Here is a 23,502-nt window from a genome sequence, read left to right on the forward strand (position 1 = left end):
TATGGAAGTCTGTATCTAGTGAAGCGGGCAAATCTGTCCTTTTTTGGAGCAGGAATAAAAGGCTTATAAACAGCTTGGACTGCTAATTGGTGCAGAACCGGTTGAAAATAATTCATAATAACATTCAATAGAAATGAGTTGTACATCTCGGTTTTCTTTGGATGTTTTAAAGTGCTTCCTAAAATCCTTGAAGATCTACACACAGGAACTTTGTTCACAGAATTGTACACAGAAACTTACCCAAAGAAACTCATACAACTGAGAGACAGCTGACTGAACATAGCAGTAAAACAACAGTATCTATACTCAGAATATATATCTCAAAAGTTATATTTTTCCCCGTTCTACTGACACATAAGCCAAATGTTGGTTGGTTATAGTAGACAGAAGTTTCAGGGTGAACGCTGTCTTGGATTACTGCAGTGATTTTGCCCCAAAGATTATCTAAAAACGCCACTGTTTTTTAAATCAATCATGTTATTTGTCATGGCAACAAAACAATTACACTGGTAATTACCAGAACTGGAACGTGACATAATTCATTCTTACATTTACAAGAATAAATTATTTTAAAGGGGGCATGTTAGTGACTGTAAATAAAAGAAAAATATAGACCCAAATATTCTATGGACAATTACATCCATAGAGTGCATTGTTTTATTCAGATGTTGTAAGAGTTAGGAAGCACAATTAGCATGCTTCTTTGTTCATTAAAAAGAGATAGAGAGCAATTTATTTTTCTAGGATGCATGATAAGTAATAAGTTATGAGAATAGGGTGCAGCAAACTTCACAATTAGTGATATACAGTATGTGATATTTTATGTTGAACACTGCTCCATGTTTAAATTTGTCCCACCTCACATTGTGTTTTGCAAGATGGTGGAGGGCAGTGTGAAAGGTTCAAATGAAAGTTACTGTCCAAATATTCCACCTCTGGAAAGAATACATTCTTCAACCAAAAAGGCCTCTAACATAGAACAAGACAAGAGAGGAACCAACACTGGAATGGCTTTTTTCAAAGATGGAGAACACTAAGAGCACTTTCACAACTGAAATGTTTAATACAACTGATCTGGTAAGTGCTGGTTTTACGCTGCAATTTAGTGAACGGGCTAAAGACCCTTGTTGTTTAATGTTTGTTTATTTACCTGCTATTATTTGCAATTTAGGTTCCATCTGAAACAGTTTAATTCACTGCACTGGCTGTGTCCCAAATCAAGTCTACCTTCACTTTATCTTCTATACTGAAGTGTGCCTTTCAGATCATGATGCAACATTTTGATACCCTCTATAATGAATCGCAGATGTTTTCATTTTAGCTTATATATATTTTTTAGTAGAGTATCACACCACAAAAACCAAGACAGTCGCTGTGGAGAGGGTATTGTGTTTATTCGCCCTCATGTGTAAAATTCTGAACGTTAAAACAAGAAGAAACACTGAGAAAAATGTATTATCAAAAGTTTTAACTTTTTTTTTGAAGTGAAGGCAATGAGTAAAATGCCTGGTCACAAACATCTCTGTCATTTATACTGCCCTCAGCTTCCTGTAACTGTTTAAAAAAACAAACAAATCATCCAAAAAAGTGCTATCACACTACACATGTACTGAACATTGGTTGATTATTATCTGGACTGGCACCATCTCTTTGAGTCACATCTTTGTTCTTGACTAGGGATGCATAAATGCCAATTTTTTCCAACTGAGTACAAGTATTTGTTATTGATACCAATAATTAGAATTAAGCAATCATGAGCATTGTGTAATTGCATATTAAATAATTAAAAAAAATTTGTTGAATTAAAACCTTTGTAGTTCATTTCTGGAACTGAACATCTTTTATTTAGCATTCTCCCACATTTTCCCACCAATAATTAGAGTTGCCCTGAGGTATCAATAAATTTTCTATCTATTCATTCATTATCTGTAAGCGCTTATCCAGTTCAGGGTCGCAGTGGGTCCAGAGCCTACCTGGAATCATTGGGTGCAAGGCGGGAACAGACCCTGGAGGGGGCGCCAGTCCTTCACGGGGCAACACAGACACACTCACACCAACGGACCATTTTGAGTCGCCAATCCACCTATCAACGTGTGTTTTTGGAGTGTGGGAGGAAACTGGAGCACCCGGAGGAAACCCACGTGGACACAGGGAGAACACACCAAACTCCTCACAGACAGTCACCCGGAGGAAACCCACGTGGACACAGGGAGAACACGCCACACTCCTCACAGACAGTCAAAAAGACAGTTTCCATTATTCCGTTAGATCCAGTGTTTATTTAGTAGTTGGATGCAATTCAAAATTCACGAGCAGAGAAAATAATTTAGTTTGAGGTAAAACCACTGAGTGTAGAAAAGTCCATTTTGTTCAAGGACAGTCAAAAACAGTCAAAACATTGCGGCATACTCCCTGCTCTCTGGTTCTGCTGCAGTCCACTTTGCTTGGGTTGCCATCGCTAATTGTGAAATAATTCCAGATCGCCGCCATTTTGAATTATCTGCTCATTACCGCAGGAACATGCACTAGGCATGCGGTATCAGATGTTGTTATCGAAGCCTCGTTTGCGGTTTACAAGTACGAGTAAATTAATCGGTATTCATGCATCTCTAGTCTTGACCATGGTCTGAGACATTATTTTGGTTCCAACAAACTGAAAAGTCACAAGGGGTGACCCAAAGGCAGCAAGGTGAAAGTAACCTAAGATCTTCTGAAGGCCTCTAATATGCCTCTGAACTGGCGTTTCTACTCCTCAATGTGTAAGTAACTTGACTCTGCTAAATAATGTGTTTTCATGAGTGATCTTCTGGAGTAGTAGAGCACTTTTATTCCAAACAGCTCTCAGAGGGTTTTTTTTTTTTTAGCTTTGGTTCATCTCAACCTCCAAATACTCCTCCACACATCCTTATCAGGCTGCAAACAGAACAGCTCCTATCTGTGTTCAACCAGTCATGTTTACTTCCTCAATTATAGTGTGAACAGGTTACTACTTCCTCCACATCTGTGAAATCACCAAGCTTCACAGCTATGTTAACAGCTGCCAGGGATACAAAATATGTACACCTGGCCCCTCCCACCACAGGTGGCTCTGTCTCAGCTCTATCACATGTACGTGGTGAGTGTCAATACAAGTCAAATTGTGTATGCAGCCCACAAAAGTGATGGCATAATTAATATTCGCCAAATATAACCGATCGGCCGAGACACAACCGATGTCTGTAGATTGCTTCTTTAGCATTGACAAGCAACGGAAGCTTATATTCCAGCTATCAACATCAAGCAAACTATGTGTGTGATGATATAACTGTACATCTGCCCTAGCCTGCATTGAGTGGTCCTCAGATAGACTTGCTTATGTGGTCTTTGACTTAAATCTATGCTTTTATCGAAGAAGATTTTGGGGGAAAAACATCTCAGCTGAAAGGAGTCAGGTCTTTTGTCAACTTTTATAGATAATAGAATGACATGAACTGTCAGAATAGCATTGAAGATGCTTGAGGGTGTAGAAGGTGTAGAAGTGCAAGAAATAATCAACAATCAATAATGTCCGATCAAATCTGTATTAAATACTGAATATATTAGAATATTGCATTAGTGCTGGTCAAACCCAGTCCTATTCCTGACTAATGTGACTCTGTTCTATCATGTGTCAGAAAGGCTGAAGTGGTGACATTAACGATATCGGCTCTTTATCGGCTTATTAGCCGTTCTACGGGACCTCTCACAAAGGAAACTCAGCTCTTCCTGGAAAAACTCAGCTACGTGACGTAGTTTTTAATGCTATCACTGATGGATCAACTGATGGGTGAGTTTAGTATAAAAAGATGAAAGGCGTTTTCATACGCACATACACACAAGCACAGCAAACACACTCTGCAGCAGAGCCACCCACAGCCTGGGGAAAACTTACGCACAAATATGCAAACAGCCTTCGTCACAGACAAGTCTTCCCTTTCCTAACTCCCATATCAAACACACGTCTGTCACACTCCCTCTTTGTGCACACACACACACACGCTCACACTCTCTTTTCTTCAATCGCACGAAGGAACAAATGTGAAACAAATACCATGTTTAAAAATGAATTATACAAAAATATAAATGTATCCAACTGAAGTGAAATTTCACATTTCACAAAACTCTGATTCTCTGCATCAAGTCAAATGGTTTAATGACTTATCATAAAATGCAAAAGTGAGTCTCATATGTAATCCAATTATTCATGGCCTTGTGGCATTATAGCACTTAGTTTTCCATTATGATAATCACTGGTGTAATTACAGTCACATGAATCCTACAGAAAGAAATCAATCATTTTATGCAGCATGCGATCTGCTGGAGCAGTGAACGTGAAGTCCAGAGTCTAGCTTTTCTCCCATATCTTTAACAGGGGATGCACTGTCCACAGAGAGAATGCCTGAATCCTAAATTAAGCGTGGAAAAACCAAGAGCCTGGAGACTACAGAAGAAGAGACATGCATGTGTGTGTGTGTAACGAGAGAAAAGGGAAAGGGAGGAGAGAAAAGGGGATTTCAGCGGGAAGAAGGGGGTCCCATGGGATAGGGCTGAGCAGGTGGTGAAAGAGACAGCATGCGTGCGTTCTCGACAGAGAGAGAGAGAAAGAGAGACAGAGAAAGAGAAAAAGAGAGAGAGAGAGAGGCAGACACAGAGACAGAGAGAGAGAGAGAGAGAGAGGCAGACAGACAGAGGGAGGGAGAGAGACAGAGAGAGGCAGACACACAGAGAGAGAGAAATAGAGAGAGAGACAGACAGAGAGAATAAAAGTCAGAATGAGGCTCTGTGGATCAATTTACAACTCCCAAACTGCTGTTGCTCAGACAAAGTGCAACAGGGCAGCACTGGAGGGAGGGAGGGTCTGTGTGTGTGTGTGTGTGTGTGTGAGAGAGAGAGAGAGAGAGCGCTGAGGTGGGGGGATTCGTGTAGGCTGTAATGCACTGCTCTCCCATCATTAAATATTCATTATTCCAGTCTTTTGTTGGGTAAATCTACTGTTTGATTTGACATGCCGGAAATCAACAGTTTTAAAGACTTTGTCATACATCACTGCTTTTCATACAGAATGCTGAGCTAAACTTATCAGTTTGAAATACTGACAAAATAATAACAATAATAATAATAATAATAATCAAGCCAAGGCAATAATCTGTAAAAAAGCACTTATCTCCCTGTGCATAACTGTGCATCACTACAATCAATCGATCAACAAATAAACAAAAAATATATAAAATAATGCTAATTTAATTCATGTTAATTCAATCAAACATGGAATATGAGTAAAAATGTTGTGCATTACTGAGAGCTTGAAAAAATGACAGAAAAGTACCAAGAAACAAAGAGCGCCATCAGAGAATGTATTGGGGACGTAAAAAGCTATGTGCATTGACATTGATCTATTGGGAAGTGGACATAGAAGAGTAATGAAGACCAGGCTAATGGACCCATTATGCAAGACCGAGCTGGACTCTAGATCTAGAGGTGACTGGGCAGAACAGTCCATGATGACAGAAGTCATGAGGTCATTATAGGGTGTGAGAAGAGAAGGGCGCCGGCTCATGGGCAAATTTTGCCCTTAGTGAGGTCATGAGAAAAGGCAGCTGTTTGACACTTGTGGCAAAAGGAAAGCAACAGAGATGTTCAGACACTGAAACCACCCCTCACAGCATTAAAGCAGCTGCTGAGAACGTTTTACTCAGAGACAGATACACTCCACTGTTGTGGGCTGGACAACACTGTCTGTCCTAGACTAGGATACAACATAAACATGTACAGGAGCTTTAAAATCAGAGCTGGGCCAAAAATCTTAATGTACACCATGTTCTCCTTACCACAAACATAATGGAGATATCAGTTCATTGTCAGGGTTTAGCGTACAACATTGGTGTCTTTAGATTTGCAAGGAGGCTACAAGGCTTATGTAGTTTAACAGAGATTCATGCTTATACCCTAAATACGTATTCATTTAGCCCATAGTTGGATTAAAAAAAAGGCTACTCAACATTAGCCACAGGCAATTTGTCAATAGAGAATTTATAATTGAAGTAGAGTTTTAATATTTATGATCAGTGCATGCCCACTTGTTAGCCATATTAGCCTTATAGCTAAAGTACAAATCTAAACAATTAGACTACATCTGGAGTGAAAGGAATTGTGTAAAGGGAACTGTAATCAAAGATGACATCAGATTGGCAACCTCAAACAAGCACATACAAACACACTTTAAAAAAAAAAAAAAAAGGACACTACCACTCAAACTAAGGGGGTTGTGGAATCTCCAACTCAACAGCAACACCAAACTCACACACACACAGTGGCTCTTTTGCATGGGGTCCGTGAATGGACAGAGGGTGTGGCAGCAGAGCAGGACATTAGGGAAATGATGAATCTGATCTGGCGCGGCATTCACACAAAGGAGCCCATTGTGCCCAAGCATCAACCTTATGCCCTACTGATCCCCTTCAAAACTGCCCTGTCAGCCAAGTACACCAAAGCCAATCAGAAACCACCATAGAGCTTCAAATTCTGAGACAATGGCTAGTCCCACTGCTTTAGGACCATCAAAGATATCGTGATATGTGTGTTATCGATACCAGTACTGGGCTCAGACAACAATATCCATTTTTATGCAAACTGCTTCAGATTGTTTTTTTTTTTAATGATGTGCCGTTCTTTTTAAACAAATGATTCTCTTTGGTTACAAACATTTTGAGAGTCTGTTTGGTCGAATATTTGAGAAACAGAAGAAAACATTCCAATTACAAATACCAATGCCATGATATTAAATTAATTCTAGCTGATTTGCTTTAGAAAAAGGACATCCAAGGAACTTTAGCCAGTCAAAGTAATGCCTGTCCATACATCAATAACCATGAGATCAACTTCGAATTCTTTGGACATGGGCATTGGTTGTAGACCATTGGCCTAGACAAAGACAGAAACACTGACAAATAACACGGACATCTCAGTCAACAGATCAATGTGTGCGCTGTATCAAAACGTGGGGTATGCAGGGTTAAACAGCCATGAAAACAACCCCCAACCTCTTGGGGAAGCTATTAATGAGTTAGTTCTGTATAACCCTTACTAACGGCTAGCTCTAGAGCTATTCCACCCAAATTACCCCCTTTTCTACGGTGGAAATGATTCTGGAAACAACAGGAAGTTAGTAAAGATTCTCAGACTGGTAAGAAATAAATGCATGTTTAAATTCCAGTGAGGCAATGTATGTGAAAGTCTGCTGGCAGCACATCAAAGCAGGACTCTGTTATTCATAATGTACGATTTATGCTGCTTTTCACAAGGCTCTATGTTTGTAATGCACTGCCATTTCCCACTGAAGCCATGAAGTGCCTGGACTTCTGTCTCTGAGCATAACTTCTGCATGACATCATGAAAGAATTTATGGGAAGTGTCTGTATACACCCTCAGCAGGGTCTCTGTGTGTGTGTGTGTGTGTGTGTGTGTGTGTGAGAGAGTGAGAGAGAGAGAGAGATCTATAGAGTGTGAAAGAAGAGATGCAAACAAAAAGAATACACAGAACGTGAGAATGAAGAAATAAAGGGAATTAACTTGTATAAACTCCCCCAATCCGTGAAGGATTGAAGTGAAAAATAAAACAGACATATATATAAGAAGTAAGTGTCTCTTAAAATGTAACAAGAGCTGGAGCTTTGAAACGAAACAAAACACCCCTCCTTTTACTGTACAATGAAATCAACCCTTCCATTTTATTTCTCCCTTGACCTCAGGGCGGAAGTGTCACAGAAGGTTCATATTATTGGAGAGTTTGTTTCTGGACAGTTCTCCCATGTGTTATTATAAAACACTCAGAGCAGCAAAAAGAAGGTCTATATGTCCGAGTAAACAACTACAACTTGTTATATTAATTACACAATAGTATGCATATGCATTTACACATGGAAAGAGCGTGTATCGTTTGTAGTTAGTCAGAAAGCTATGTAGCAAGTTCCATGCAAATGAGATGATATGTAGCAACCATTTGCTTGATTTGCTCCTTGTTTTTCCAGTTTTACTCTAAACATAACAAGTATGACCCTGTGCAAGTTTGATTTTCATGCAACTGCGACTTTAAGAAGCCACAGTTCAGTATTCATTCATTATCTATAACCCTTATCCAGTTCAGGGTCGTGGTGGGTCCAGAGCCTACCTGGAATCATTGGGCACAAGGCAGGAACAAACCCTAGAGGGGACGCCAGTCTTTCACAGGGCAACACACACACTCACACCTAAGGACACTTTTGAGTCGCCAATCTGGACCCACGCAGACACAGGGAGAACACACCACACTCCTCACAGACAGTCACCCGGAGGAAACCCACGCAGACGCAGGAAGAACACACCACACTCCTCACAGACAGTCACCCGGAGGAAACCCACGCGGACACAGGGAGAACACACCACACTCCTCACAGACAGTCACCCGGAGGAAACCCACGCAGACACAGGGAGAACACACCACACTCCTCACAGACAGTCACCCGGAGGAAACCCACGCGGACACAGGGAGAACACACCACACTCCTCACAGACAGTCACCCGGAGGAAACCCACGCAGACACAGGAAGAACACACCACACTCCTCACAGACAGTCACCCGGAGGAAACCCACGCAGACACAGGGAGAACACACCACACTCCTCACAGACAGTCACCCGGAGGAAACCCACGCATACACAGGAAGAACACACCACACTCCTCACAGACAGTCACCCGGAGGAAACCCACGCAGACACAGGAAGAACACACCACACTCCTCACAGACAGTCACCCGGAGGAAACCCACGCGGACACAGGGAGAACACACCACACTCCTCACAGACAGTCACCCGGAGGAAACCCACGCAGACACAGGAAGAACACACCACACTCCTCACAGACAGTCACCCGGAGGAAACCCACGCGGACACAGGGAGAACACACCACACTCCTCACAGACAGTAACCCGGAGGAAACCCACACAGACACAGGGAGAACACACCACACTCCTCACAGACAGTCACCCGGAGGAAACCCACTCGGACACAGGGAGAACACACCACACTCCTCACAGACAGTCACCCGGAGGAAACCCACTCGGACACAGGGAGAACACACCAACTCCTCACAGACAGTCACCTGGAGGAAACCCACACAGACACAGGGAGAACACTTTACCTCACTTCAGTATTGCCCCTGACAATACAGTCAAGCACATCTATTTAGATAACGGACATCCAAATCCCACAAGACCACCATCCACTCAACATGCGCACACACAAACAGTAGTGTATTTAAAAAGACAGCCTTTAAAATGAGCCACTAGAGCATTCTTTTGTCCGCAGTATGTTTTGTTTCTCAGTGTCCTGTTCTCTCTCTAAATGATCTCTAGCCTATATTTTCAGTGGCACTTACCGTTTCCTCTAGTTTTTAAGTGTAGTTCTTTTACATTCATATTTATTTGGTCTGGATCATGAAGATTAGTTCTGTGTTTATTCACATTTAATTTCAGAAAGTCTGGAAGGAGCTGGAAGTGATAACAGTGTTGATAAACTGAAGGGACAACAGACTCAAGTCTGGAAGCATTCATCTACTGCCCTGTGTAACACCACACATGGCCGTAGGAGGTGCCAAGGCAAATATAAATATTAGTATGTGACACAGCAAGCCGTCCCTTGAGTCTGAGCAGGGATTCTCAGCTAAACCTGTGTACATCAACACTGGTCTGTGGTTTGCTTTCCTGTTAGCTTGGCCATTAACAAACATCAGCCTCAGCCTGCCACCACAACGAGGCCCAAATCCAGAGGATTATGTGGGTAGGTGGTAGCTGTTGTTACTACATTTACTGACACGTGTTACAGCAAGCCATTCATGTTTTACACTTCCACAGGCCAAGGTAATGACAGCACTGTAACAGGTACAAACACTGTGAACAAACCACCTGAAGTGAAGTCGCTCACCTGGATAGAGTCGTTGGCCATTTCTGCTTTAGGTAAACCGCTGTTTGTAGTGATGACTTGGGTGATGGGATGTCTTCTTTCCCTCCTTTCAGAAATTCAGTGGTCACTAACAATGAGCCAGTGTACGTCCACGGCTTCTTTTTGTCAAGAAGTAGTTAACCATCATTCAATAAAGACTAAGCCGTATCAACTGAAGCTACACTACCATCATGTGGGGTTCAAACACAGTGTTTTCTGAAGAAAAAGAGGAACAAGAATTGTAAAATATAGATAAAAATTCTGAGTGTTTTTTTAAAAAGGAAAAAAAAAAATATTCTGGGACTATTCCTTTTAACCCAGTGCTAATTAAACCACAAAAAAGGGTCATTAACTTTGAATACAGAGTCACTAAAGCTTTACTAGTAGTTTCAAACGTTCACAAAACTTCATGTCATGTGGTCTTCAACCACAATGTTATTTTCTCAGTAACAACCCTGAAGGAACAGCTACAAGTTCACAGCTTTGCCACGGAGAGAGGCTTTATCGTTATCTGGAGATACACCGTCTTAAATTCACGGTTCTCTAAAGACGACTATTTTGAAACAGCATCTAAATAGGAGTTCATCCATAACCAGTCAACGCAATACCGGGCTCAAAAAGCACGTTGTTCAGCCGCTTCCATAAGCCCAAGCCAGTGGGAATGGGCAGGGTCTGAGAACTAGGAAAGCGGAGTAGAGCTGAAAGAGCTTCTTGCTTTATTCACCGCATCTCACCGAGCCGCTTGTATTTCTATCAGTCGCCGTGTGTTAAAACAGCACCGAGTCCGTCCGCTCCGCCGCTCTTCGTCACCTGGAGCTGTCCATGTCCTTGTAAACAGCGAGAAAACCGCGCGGTAAACGTATTTTCTGCCGGTTTCGCCCGCTGTGGCTCTGAGTACACACCGCTCCTCAAACTCATGGGATGATGAGGCTCGGGAACGCGCACAGACAACAGGCCAGCGGGAGCGCGCCGCACGCGTCACGTGACCTGCCTAAAGAAAAGGACAATAAAGCGTGATCAGTTTATTCATTAAAGCAAATATTAGCAACTCCTGTTCAAACAATCTATTCTTCCTACATTTTTCACACGCCTTTCCTTTTAAATTGTTCAACTGTTTAGCGCCGACTATATATATTAAACCGTATCAATTTATACTAGAATTGTTTGAGACCTTACTGAGTATATTAGAGCTACAGTTAAGCCCTACAGGACCATTTTGTATCTTCATATAATTTCTTATTATTACAGCTATATTTCTTTATTAAAAGCTTGAACTACTTGTAAATTTTTTTTGAATCCAACGCATAAACCCCAAGGAATAAAACAGCAACAACATATCATGCGGCCCAGGGAAAAAATAAATGTATTGACTTCAAGAGGTACCAGAGATACAACTTCTGAATACCAACTTAATTTTATGAAATATATTAATTAGTTTTAATTTCGTAAACTTTAAATCATTTCATCTAACCATATTATTCAGAACAGGAATGATTTTGTTAACATTTTATTTGATTATATAATTTTGTATTTTTAATTAGAAAAAAAACACACACACAGAGAATTAACTAATACTGTGGAAAATGTATCGTTAGTTGCCGAATCGGTAAACAAACGGGGTTTAATATCCACTACAAAATCATTTAAACTGGTTTGTGAAGAAGAAAAAAACAGAGCTTTCAACGAACTCGTCACGTGTTTGCTGACGTTTACATTTTGGCGGTTAACGGTCTCGGGAGTTTGAAATAACTTAATTTGAGAGTGTTTAAATTGTATTTGCATTTTAATAATAACGTAACGTTGTTATAATTGTATCTATAGAGACAGCGGCCAAAACAATCCCGGGCTTTGTTCAGAGTTATTCATCGTGGAGCGCTGTAACAGGCCGACTCTCTGTTGCCATAACGACCGTGTTACAGCGCGGAGATGGCGGACGTCGAGTTGATCCAAAAAGAACCGCTGCTTGAAACTAATCTCGAGAAAAATCCCGAGCCAACTCAGCTCACAGAACACGGTATGGTCTACTGTCTACTGACACACAAGTTACAGAAAAGCCACCAGTTCATTCTAATAAAGTCGTTTTCTGCAGCTGTGGAGATAGATAATGACGTGGCGCCCCCTGCCCGTAAAGAGGCGCTCTGCACACACTCCCGCCTGGAGGCATTGGACGAAAAGATGAAGCCCATAAAAGAGCAGTTGCAATATCTTCTTCACAAAGCAGACGAGTTTGAGGCCCAGCTCATGTGCAGGTGCTAACTAAAATGTTTTAGTAGACTTACAACGTGTTTTGTTTATAGTGCCGGATTGCCTGCAAAATTCAGTATCACTTTATTTTCAAATATGGTATCCTGTATTATTTGATTTAATTTCGCATTAAATATATTTTACACCATTTTATAGATGCCTATATATGATCAACACACATGGAAAATGCTCAGATTTTTTCCTCTCATTATCTCAAAAATATATTATTCAAATATTGCTGTAAAAATAATCAAAATTATCACAGCCTTCCCAGTAAACAAGGAACGTCCCTGGACGTTCAAAAAAGGTCTAAAAGTAGTCGGTCCGTCAAGGACATTTTTTAAACGTCAGTGGACGTCCAAAATGAATTGAAAACAAGTCAGTTATTTCAGGACCAACTGACAACGTCAATGGACGTCCCAAATGCGTTGAAAACAAGTCCGTTATTTCGGGACCAATTAATAACGTCAATGGACGTCCGAAATGCGTTGAAAACAAGTCCGTTATTTCGGGACCAATCATCCCAGCTAGCAAGGTTTAAAGGACGTCTTTAATGTGACGTTTATGTCGTCTTTTCAACGTCTGTGTCTGGACGTCCTTTCAACTTTCATTTTCAACCTTAAGAAAACGTTGATTAGACGTCAGTCAAATACGTTATTTCAACGTTGAATCAACGGCTAAATGTTTACTGGGTCACCCAGCACCATTAATTTGTCATTACCAAGCTAATTTATTATTCTAATTTTTGTGAGCTCAGCTGATGCTGATCTATTTCTGATCTCAAAATTAATTTAAAACCACAGTGATTTAATGTCACAAACATGTTTTAAATGAATGTTAATGGCCAGTAAAAAGTAACATTTTTATGATCTTGTAGTCGAGACCGACTCCAGAATGAGGGCTTTGCTCATGTGGTGCCAGCTTTCCTGCATACCTGTCAGCCTTATTTTACTTACCTGGAGTCCACAGCTCGCAACTCCGCACCTGGCCACACCCCATTGCCACGCTACATACGTACTCGGGTAAAAACCTGCTAGTAGACAAACAGTACACACATTGTATTTTATGATAGTATGTTGTTTGTTTTTTGCACCACAGAACAATACATGTCTGATACATCTGCAAGTGAATGTAAATGGCAAAATCAGTAGCAAACTAGGCAAAGACACCAAGTGTCACGTCAAAGGCATGAAAGACACACTATTTCTGGGCACACTGGAAATCTTCTGTCAACTTTGAGTAGGATAAGAGCTACATTCTGACACAGTGTACCTGGATGTGGTTGTAGCTGTTAGAATATTTAAATCATTTAGTGACTTATAAAGAAGTACCAGTATCAATTTTAAGTCGTCTTAAGCGCAACTCAAAAGTGGCTCAGTTTCCAGTGCAGCATCAATGTTGACTATTAACTCAGAAAGTGTAATTGAACAGGCTCTTTAGAGAGGAGTCAACTAGCAAGACCAAAATAGATGGGGGCTGTGGCCTGTGATAATAAAAGCCATAAAATTCCCAATTTAAATTCCCATATTTCAACCTGTAGTCTTATTTTAAAGACAAGTGACTAGCTGTTTGGGGGTTCTATACTGAATGTAGCTGTATACTGATCTTGCATTTTTGTTTCTCTGTATATTGTTAAGAAAACACACATGCATTGACTGCCTCATGTTTTTTGCTGCAGCTGTTGCAGTTCTCTCAGCAGCTGTGCAGTCGGCTCGAGCATCTGTTGATAATGTACGCCTCCTTTGGTTGCATTTCTCTGGAGGAGGCTGACCCGCTGTGGTAAGAGCCACTGCAAAATCTATCTCATCTCATTCAATTTTAGGTGTTAGAATTGCCTCAATTTAACAAATTGAGTTCATTGTTCTTTTGTTAAATAGTGTAGTAGCCATAGTATATGAAGGCAAACAATGTATTAGTGAATAAAACATACAAATGGGTCCCTATGGGGCTCGTATACTACACTTCGTATATTGTGTTTTTACCCTGCAGACCATTTATAATATGTGCGTGGCTGTGACATCATAACCATGATAACTAGCCAACAAGCAGGGTTTTGTAGCTTTCTATATATGGATATAGCTTTCCATATATGGACTAAACAGTGAACAGTAGCCCAAGCACTAAAGCTGTAACCATGTTTGAACGGAGCTTCTATCCATACATTTGGGATGGGCTGGAATAATGTTTGTGATCCGCAGCAGTCAAAACCTCACAGGAGTGTTCCAGCACGTAGTGTAAAGCCTTCTATAAGTTTAGAGGCTGCAACCATTGGAGAAAAATTGTATGGTACCTTGGCATTGCTCATCTAGACTTATATTTCTCTCTCTCTCTCCCTCTCTTTCTCAGTATCTCTCATTTCAACATTGGTCAGTGCCAGATAGATAATATCAGGATGTCAATCTTCCGTTATTGTGTCCCATCTCCTTTCCTGGCCTCGATGGATAGTGGCCTGTACAAGAGTATGCGCTGGAATGTGGAGCGAAAGATAAGCCCAAAGAGAGGCACAGGAGAAGCGGAAAAGAAAGAAAGGGAGATAGGAGGAACACAACAGACAGAAGTAGAAGAAAATGAGGAAAATAAAGAGGGAATGCTGGAAGGAGAGCAGTACAACAGCACAGAGTAGTGAGTAAAGGAGGGAGAATTGAGTTAATCACTGTTTGCTTCTCAGTGCATCTTAAATAAGTGTTTATTTAAGTCAGGCTGGTAGGACGTGTGTAGTAGGCTTGTATAGTAAATGCCAGGTTGTCAGGTTTCACCCTTAATGTATACAGTAAAACAATAATTGACCCAGTGTTTATGAGAAATACACAGTAATTTTATCATCCATCCTTAATTTCATTTTTTCATTTTAATTAAATTTCTATAACCGCTCTATCGTATTCAGGGTCAAGGTGAGTCTGAATCCTACGTGGATTCACTGGGCACAATCCACAGGGTGTCTCACACACTCACTCACACCTAGGAACAGTTTTGAATATCCAATCCACCTACCAAATGTGTTTATGGACTGTGGAAGGAAACCAAGACACTTGGAGGAAACCCACACAGACACTGAGAGAATACAGCTCTTCACAGAGAGTCACCAGAGGTGGGGTCTAAGGCCTGTACCACACGATCCATCTCTGTGCTGTCGTCATCAATAAATAATGATATATTAGGCAGCAAGTGAACAGTCAGTTCTTGAAATGAATGCCTTATAAGCAGAAATAAATGTGACAGTCATAATGCAGGTCTTGTGGGGTTTTCCCAGTCCCTGCCAAAAATGTTCATGGAAGGACAGCTGGTGAACTGGTGACACACTCATGGATGTAGATGCCTTGTTGATGTGTGGGAGTTCAGAAAGTGCACGCAGCCACATAAACAGCATACGGTGATGCGCTATGTTCAGATGCCTTTCCTTCCGAGCCAGCATTAATCTTTTTTAGCAGCTTGTGCTACAGTAGCTCTTTTGTTGAATCAGACCAGACGCTCCTCTCATCTGTCAATGAGTCTCTGACCTTGGGGTCTGTTGTCCTTCCTCGAACCACTGCTAGGTAAGAACAACCCACAAATTGCCCCAAATCCCCCCACAACAGAGAAATAATTTAAGCCTGTTTGAATAGTCCTGGCGCTGGCCCAGTTTGAGAGGCAGAACTAATAAACCAACATCAGCACCTTCCTCACAAATGCTCTTGTGCTTGGAAGCTGGCAGTCCAGTTCAGCAATGTGCCAAAACGGATTGTTAGTCCTTCTCAGGAGAGTAGAGACTGATATACAGCACATGGGGGGACAGACTTACCATTTGTATCCTTCTTTTAAGAAACGTTAGATGAGCGTAGCAGTCTGAGCAAGACGTTTAATACGCTGTAAATTAACGAATGTCTTAATCATATTCACTAATATCCACAAATCCTCCCTCTCTTTCCCCTATTGTAGTTTTTTCCTGTGCTGCGAGGACGTCCCTGTGGTGGATGGAAGAGGACACTCGGTGAAAGAGAAGACAGATAAAAGGACAGAGGACAGAGTGGTTAAGAGGATGTGGTTCGTAGGGCAGTGGGTGCAGACGTCTCCTAATCCAGACACTGAGGACATCTATGAGTGGTAACAGACTCCAACACAAACCCATGTCATTCCCAAAACAAGGGGGGCAATTCATGACCCTGTCAAACTAATGATGAAACTATTTCCATACAGTGGGTCATTTGTACAAATCCCACATGATCTAACGAGTGTTCGGCCTTCTCTGATCTAGGGGTCACTTGTACAATGTGGAGAATGTTTTGGCTCCTAGGGGGTAATGATGAACCAGTGCTATGATGTTGTGCTATAAATAATTTCGAAGCGTTAGATACAGTGGTATATAGTATCTAGTTGAATTACCATTGTATTTTATATGTTAAGAATTGATCCGTAAACTGTAATGGATTTCAAATGCAGAACTGGTGCCACAAAGTAAACTGCTAATGTTTTTTTTTTGTAGGATTCTGTGCACGATTCCTAAGGGCCAGTACAGGAAGTTAGCGTGTCTTGGGGAGGAAGAGCCTTCAACCTGCATTGCTACAGACTGCCTGCTGGGGGTGCTGTTGTCTCGTCAGCAATAAGGGAACCACAAACAGTGACACAGCACTCTTCTTCCGTCGGTATCATTACAACATTAACGTTCCTCAAATTTATAATCTACTTTTCTTTAGTTTTATAACGTCATAATGTTCAGTGTTTCTCATAATAGCCGTTATCTCCCCCCAGAGAATAAAAGCCAAAAGAATAGTTTAATCCCGTTTTATTTTTCATTGTTGAAACCAACAAATAACCCCTTTTAAAATGGAAAAAACAAAAACAAACCCTTTTCTGATCAGAATGAGCTGCCATGGTTTGAAGCCCACTTCCAAAACCAAAACCAAATATAAAAATACTACATCCCTTCATTTTAAAATAAATTACAAAAATATACATAAACATTGGAGATGTACTCAAGTTGGTCTTGTTGTTGTGCATATTTCTGTTGAGATCAACATTGTTAATGTGTGATGAAAAGGCTGAACTCACGTATTTACAGCAATTTGTTAAAAAATAAACATATCCAGTATGTGTAGATACAGTGCAGTATGGAAGTCTGATCATTTTTCCTTCATATCATTATGAAAATAGAGAACAGCAAGTAGTAATTGGTCTTAATCCGGAAATGTCCATCTCCCTGATTTTAGTGTCTAGTGACTGGAACCGTGGGCTTTCTGCTTTAAAAAACCCATATATAAAGAAAAAGCCTTTTAAAAATAAACTAACATCTCAAACATCTAAAACGTCTGGAAACTCAAGTATATAATTTACAACTTAAATAATCTACGTATGTGCATCTACAACATTTGAATAAGCAAACCAGAAAAAAATAAACTATCAACAACTATACAGTACCTTTTAGAGCGAAATAATCATAATATTAAACACTTAAAGGGGACTTATTCTTTACACTACAGAATAGCTAGAGAAAGCTTTCCTGTTTACAGCAAATGTAAATTTAAGTGGCCACAAAACAGATACATTTCACAATACAGAACATTTCAGAACATACACATTTGTCATTTAAGGAATTTGACATGTACACTTCATGTCAGTCACAGTGTAGGACAAGAGAATAGCAAAAGTCTTTCAAGCAAACATTTTAAAAAGGAGAGAAAAAAAATAGAAAAGTCGTGGTCTCGAACTTCAATGAGGCACAACAAACAAAATCAGAGATGGCTTTTTGTCAGTGCTGTCTACTGTTAGATTCATCAGTGCATCTGGACAGCTAATGCTACAAAAGGAGAAGAAAAACAAACAAAACAAAAGCCTTGTGGCACTTATGAATGAATATCATCACAACAACTTATTGTATGAAATTGGCAGCACCATGTTTGTTGCAGTGTAAGCTACAGTTTTGCTGATCCTTAATTAAATTTAATCCTCAACTTCCCTTACGTATATTATATTACACAATATTTGTGAATGAATATAATGAGTGTAACTGTACTGGCTTATAATTCATCTGGTTGTTATTTCTCAGGAATAGGAAATACATTCCTAAATACGAAAAACCACCCAGACTTAAGAGCAATAGCACTACAGTATTAAAAATGGTCAAAAACTTCACATCTGTCCATCCTTCACATCTTAAAGAGGTGCTGAATATGATTCTAGAGAATGACTGTTCCCACAGTAAAACAAACTCACCCATCCTCCAGAAGCACATACAGGAGCTCTATCCCTGAATCCAAGCTTGTGTAAGAACCAGGCTTTAAGTAACATGACATCTTTACATGTGGAATGGTGTTTTAGTAAGAAGCCGACAGTAGCTTTTTCATGGTTGAAGTTGAACTTGACGTAAGCATATATTCTATTTGAATTTTTCATTCATTCATTCATTATCTGTAACCCTTATCCAGTTCTGGGTCGTGGTGGGTCCAGAGCCTACCTGGAATCATTGGGCGCAAGGTGGGAATACACCCTGGAGGGGGCGTCAGTCCTTCACAGAGTAATACACACACTCACACATGGACACTTTTGAGCTACCAATCAACCTACCAACGTGCGTTTTTGGACTGTGGGAGGAAACCGGAGCACCCAGAGGAAACTCACGCAGACACGGGGAGAACAAACCAACTCCTCACAGACAGTCACCTGGAGGAAAACCACGCAGACACAGGGAGAATAAACCAACTCCTCACAGACAGTCACCTGGAGGAAACCCACGCAGACACAGGGAGAACAAACCAACTCCTCACAGACAGTCACCCAGAGGAAACCCACGAGAACAGGGAGAACACACCACACTCCTCACAGGCAGTCACCCGGAGCGGGACTCGAACCCACAACCTCCAGGTCACTGGAGCTGTGTGACTGCGACACTACCTGCTGCACCACCACGCCACCCCTGTTTGAATTATCACAGAAGCTAATTTTTAACTTGAGCTGTTTAGTTTTGTAGCACTCGCAGTGTGCATTTTATGCAAAGTTAAAGGTGACATTCATGTTTGTAATCAAACAGCACTATTTTAAAAAAATCAGACGATGCTTTCTCAACATTTGCTGCACTCCAGTCTGTGTGTGTGTGCTGGAAACCAGTGTGTCTATAAAAGCCCCAGTGTCTGAAAATTAGTTTTTATTTAAAATTATGCTCGGCTTTCTCTCTCTGCTCACAGGAGAAAAAAGCCATGTGTCCTTAAGACAACAGAGAATTCCATTTGTTAAAAAGCACAATCCAAAATGAGGATATTGCTCTATTCCTGCTCCATAGGTGGGTAATATTGGCTTATTTTTGTTGTATCAGATTAAGGTGGAAAATGTCTCCAAATCCAGGAGACTAACTGAATTACCGAAAGCCCTACAAAATTAAACACGAGTTAAGTTTCTGTGGTAATTCAAATAACTTACACAAGTTAAACTTCAGCCATGTTCAGCCACATTTTGTCTTCACAAACACTGTTCCACCTTAAAAGACAGAGATCCTGAACATAAACGACCCAGAAATACTTTCATGGACATCCCCTTTAAACACGGTCCCCTGAATTTCAAATCCCTTTCACCTTAAGTAACATAACTGGCTGCATTTGTGAAACAGCATAAAAAGCTTCTTATCATCATGCTTTTCAATGTTCAGGGGTCTCCTCGCCATCTTGAAAATGTGCGCAGGTTTAATTCCCCTGCTCCTCCCCTTCCCCCATTCTGTGCATGAGCAGGATCAACCAATGTTTCTGATTGGCTAGCGTAGTGACTTTGCTTGTTTTCCTTTTACAGAGCAAGGGCTTTGTACACATACCAGACTTTTTTCCAGTGTACAAATAGATGAGAACTAGTGGGGGAAAAAAACAAAAACCTGGTACTGTATTGAAATCTTATAGCACCGTTAAGTGCACAGTTAATCATTTTCACTTAAACCTGTACTAAAAAGCAGGTTAGACTAGTAGAACGCTAGAAATGCTTCTATAGCTAAACGTCAGCAGTATGACGACAGTGGTGTATCAGAAGATAAATAAAATGGTAGAATAAATGGTGCTGTTGTGCTTATGCTGCAGCTTGTGGTCAGTGGTTTACAGTGCATTTGTCAGTGGAAAGAAATTGTAACTGCTCAGTAGGCAACATGCTGGTTGAATCACTGTAGAAGCTTCCACAGAAGAATTTTAAAAGGGTCAGAATACTGAAAAGGTGGTTTGGTCGATCCAAACATCACAAGCCTTGTGCACAGAGGATATGAAGAGGGGGGAAAATAAATAAATAAATAGTTGTTTTTGCATAAAAGCCAAACAAAACTACCCTGATCTGTGTGGCTAAACAGCAGAAAGAGTAATGTGCCAAGCGAGCGGTAGCCAGACTAATTAAGTAAATGGCCTTTTAGCCCTGAGGGCTGGTGTGAAATAGCAAAGCGAGTAGATGTAGTAAATAACGGGAGGTCTCTTATGACCAACAGTAGATCTTGTTATTAATGGGGCAAAATGTAGGGTGCTGAATCCTCTGCACACAAGGCAAGGTAAGTACAGCGTCAGTCACTGTGAAGACGAAAGAATTACTTGTAAACTAGTTACCAAAACTTACTTTGAGTATATTGTAGATTTGTAGACCTCTACTACAGCTCCAAAGTTATTATTATTATTTTCTTTTACTAAGCCTTCCTAACGCTAATGGTGAGTTTCCAGTTCCACAACAGTCCACTCCCCTTGAGGAGAGCTACCTGAAGCTTCAGGTGAGAAGCTGCTCACAGACGTCACTGTGGCAGAAGGTTGAGCGAGTGGGGGCAACAGGTTGGGCCACAAGCTTGTCTCCAGGGGGCTCAATGTCCCACCTGTCCCACCAGGAAGAAGCAGCAGTGGGGAGCAGCGGTCTCCAGCCAGGAGCAGCGTCTGGTTGATCAGCTGCTGGACAATGTCGACTTTCTTGCCCCAGTCCAGCTCCACAGGAGAGGGCTGATCTGAAGTCAGAGGTGGACTGTCCTCAGCTGCAGGGTGGATTATGGCCTCTTGCTCCTTGGTGAGTTTTAGAGAACATGTATTTTGTGCTCCAACCATGTTGTCTTTTGGAGGACCTTTGCTACATACATCTCTGGAATTCTCCTTTTCTATCTGTTTCTCAAACACTGTTTCTTTCTCTTCATCTTTCAAATCTTCTTCAGTATCACTGGTCTCCAGTGCTTCATAGATAGTGCAAAGTCCAGAAGGGGAAAGAAGGACATTTGTCACAGTCTTCTGTTGTTTACTTTGTTGTTGCTCTTCCAGTTCCTGCTGCCACTGCATGATCTGCTGCCTTTGCTTTAGCTCCTGCTGCTGTTGCTGAATCTGTAGCTGAAGCAGACTCCTCCTCTGTTCCTCCAACTCCTTCTCTTTCTCCTCCCTCTTAGTTTCCTCTGTTTTATCATCACCATCGTGATTGTGATCTTCTTGCTTCTCGTCTTTCTTATACTCTCCCCCTTCCTTTGGGCTCTCAGCCCTTTGGCTCTGCTGTTCTCGCCGCTGTTCAATTTGCTGGAGCTGCTGCTGGTGATGTTCTAGCCGCCTGAGCTGGGCATTGGGTCCCGCGTTTGGTGTTCTGGGAGGAAGGTCGGTGGGCAGACGAGGTGGCTTGGACACATGATCCACGTGTGCCCTTGTACCGCGCTTAGGTGACATGGTCATGTGGATGGTAAGGATGTCGTGTTGCCTCACGGAACAGATGTTTCTTCCTGTGAAAAAGGCAAATGGTCCAAGCAAGTGTTAGAATAAACAGAGAGGCAGGGTGACAAATGAGTTTAGGATGCAGTAGGAATAAAGCATTAAAGAAAAAAGGATAAGCAAAAGATGGCCAGAGACTATAAAACATTCAATACAATCGGCAGTACATTGTCCAGAGTGAGACATCTCGGTGAAGAGATTTTGTGCAGAAGGTTTTTGTGAAGTGAAAGCAGCCACACCCTGTATATGCAATAACCACTGACTATTGTGAAGAGGAGACCAAAACAAAATAAAGAAGCTTGTGAAGTTAAAACAATCCTCTTCAACAAGGCAGTTAGTTGAACACACATGCAAGGATAAGCACTCACCATGCATTATTGTTTGTGACTTGGTGAGTCTAAACTTTTTTCCCCCCAATGTGATAACACACATATGAACACCATGCATGTGCACACATCACACCACAGCAAGCATCAAGCAACAAACCATTCTAGTGACCAGCAGGTTTCCACAGTTCTGGCAGGCATGCAGTTCATATAGTAAGAAAAGAACTTTGTGTAAGCTGATCTAGTTATGGGCTCTATGTGGTTTGGTGCATCCAAATGAAAAGACCAAGTCCTTTCACCACAAGTCAGAATGTGCCAGCCAGCTTCTCTGAAAAAAAAATATTCAGCTAACCAAACTCAATTTTGGCTGCAAATCAGAAGCAATGCGCTTGGTAAGTCCAGAGTCGTGGAGGTCGGAAACAGCAGAAAAACCAAACCACAGAGGTGTAGGGATTAAAAAAAAAACCCAAAAGGACAAAGAAAGGCAGAGGAGGACTAAGCACCTTGATAAAGAATGAGATCCCGAAGCCTCGTAGGATCAGATCTCGCATTTCCTTCCTCCTCAGGATGGTGGGAATCGAGGAGGAGAAAAAAATAATAAAAAATGGGGGTGGGGAGAAAAAGATGGTACAGGAACAAATATGGTAGATCACTGGGGCAGGACAGCAGAAATGTTCTTCTGCTGGTCTCTTACAATGTCTTTTCTTTCCATCATTCATGTGCAAGATTAGTGTTTTTTTTATGGTCCAGGTGCATACAAATAATCAGTCGTGGTTTGGGTTAGTTATCACACCTGTTATAAAGTAGCTGTGATGAACCAGATTGAAGGTACCACCTTTTTAAAACTTTTTTTCAAACCTTTTTAGTAGTTGTACTTTCTAAACTCATTTGAAATATACAATACAGTGATCCCTCGTTTTTCCACAGGGGATGCGTTCCAAGACCACAGGCGAAAAACGAATTTCCACGAAGTAGAGGAACGATATTTATGTATTTAACGAGTATTTGGACTTTTAAAACCCTCCCTGTTACTGTTAACAACCCACCCTTTGCATTATACAGTCATTCTCTAATGTTTTTCAGCTGGAACTACATGCGATATCCCACCAGTTTCTTTAATAGAGTCATTCCTAAGCTGTGATTTAGCGCCAGTAAATTTCACTCGGATTTGGACATGAACAATAGAGAGACAAAAAGGGGCAGATGAAAGCATTAATCTATGCACCAATCACATTCGTCGTCGCTCCAATTGCCCCAATCACAGGTCATCTTACAACGCACTATGTC

At 41.2% G+C, this 23,502-nt stretch overlaps 2 protein-coding genes across 4 annotated transcripts in view; one reads left to right on the plus strand and one right to left on the minus strand.

Annotated features, from left to right (window-relative positions):
- pkn1a (protein kinase N1a) overlaps window positions 1–10,900 on the minus strand; it is a 47,157-nt gene extending 36,257 nt beyond the window's left edge. The window contains exons 1-2 of one of the 2 annotated variants that reach the window (XM_066661187.1): window positions 10,727–10,900; window positions 9,975–10,208 (exon numbers count right to left, since the gene is read on the minus strand). In XM_066661187.1, the coding sequence (XP_066517284.1) occupies window positions 9,975–9,995 (21 nt within the window). In that variant the 5' untranslated portion in view covers window positions 9,996–10,208; window positions 10,727–10,900. Of the gene's footprint in view, window positions 1–9,974 lie in introns of both variants that reach the window. The other variant, XM_066661186.1, reaches the window with a different exon arrangement.
- An 805-nt stretch (window positions 10,901–11,705) lies between these two features.
- On the plus strand, window positions 11,706–17,265 carry c2h19orf67 (chromosome 2 C19orf67 homolog). Of its 2 annotated transcripts, XM_066649041.1 has the most exons (7): window positions 11,706–12,006; window positions 12,082–12,241; window positions 13,114–13,258; window positions 13,915–14,015; window positions 14,583–14,858; window positions 16,152–16,316; window positions 16,696–17,263. In XM_066649041.1, exons 1-7 carry the CDS (start codon window positions 11,919–11,921, stop codon window positions 16,814–16,816), a joined length of 1,056 nt encoding a protein of 351 aa, XP_066505138.1. In that variant the 5' UTR covers window positions 11,706–11,918; the 3' UTR covers window positions 16,817–17,263. The 2 variants fall into 2 exon arrangements, with proteins under 2 accessions (XP_066505138.1, XP_066505147.1); XM_066649050.1 differs by lacking the exon at window positions 14,583–14,858 and having other exon boundaries at window positions 16,696–17,265.
- The last annotated feature ends 6,237 nt before the right edge of the window (window positions 17,266–23,502 follow it).

Source organism: Hoplias malabaricus, chromosome 2, assembly GCF_029633855.1.
Source record: "Hoplias malabaricus isolate fHopMal1 chromosome 2, fHopMal1.hap1, whole genome shotgun sequence".
NCBI lineage: Eukaryota > Metazoa > Chordata > Actinopteri > Characiformes > Erythrinidae > Hoplias > Hoplias malabaricus.

Coding starts and splice junctions, on each gene's coding strand:
- c2h19orf67 (XM_066649041.1), top strand. CDS start 11,919: ATGGCGGACGTCGAGTTGATCCAAAAAGAACCGCTGCTTGAAACTAAT. Junction 12,007..12,081: donor AACTCAGCTCACAGAACACG/GTATGGTCTACT, acceptor CGTTTTCTGCAG/CTGTGGAGATAGATAATGAC. Junction 14,859..16,151: donor CAGTACAACAGCACAGAGTA/GTGAGTAAAGGA, acceptor CCCCTATTGTAG/TTTTTTCCTGTGCTGCGAGG.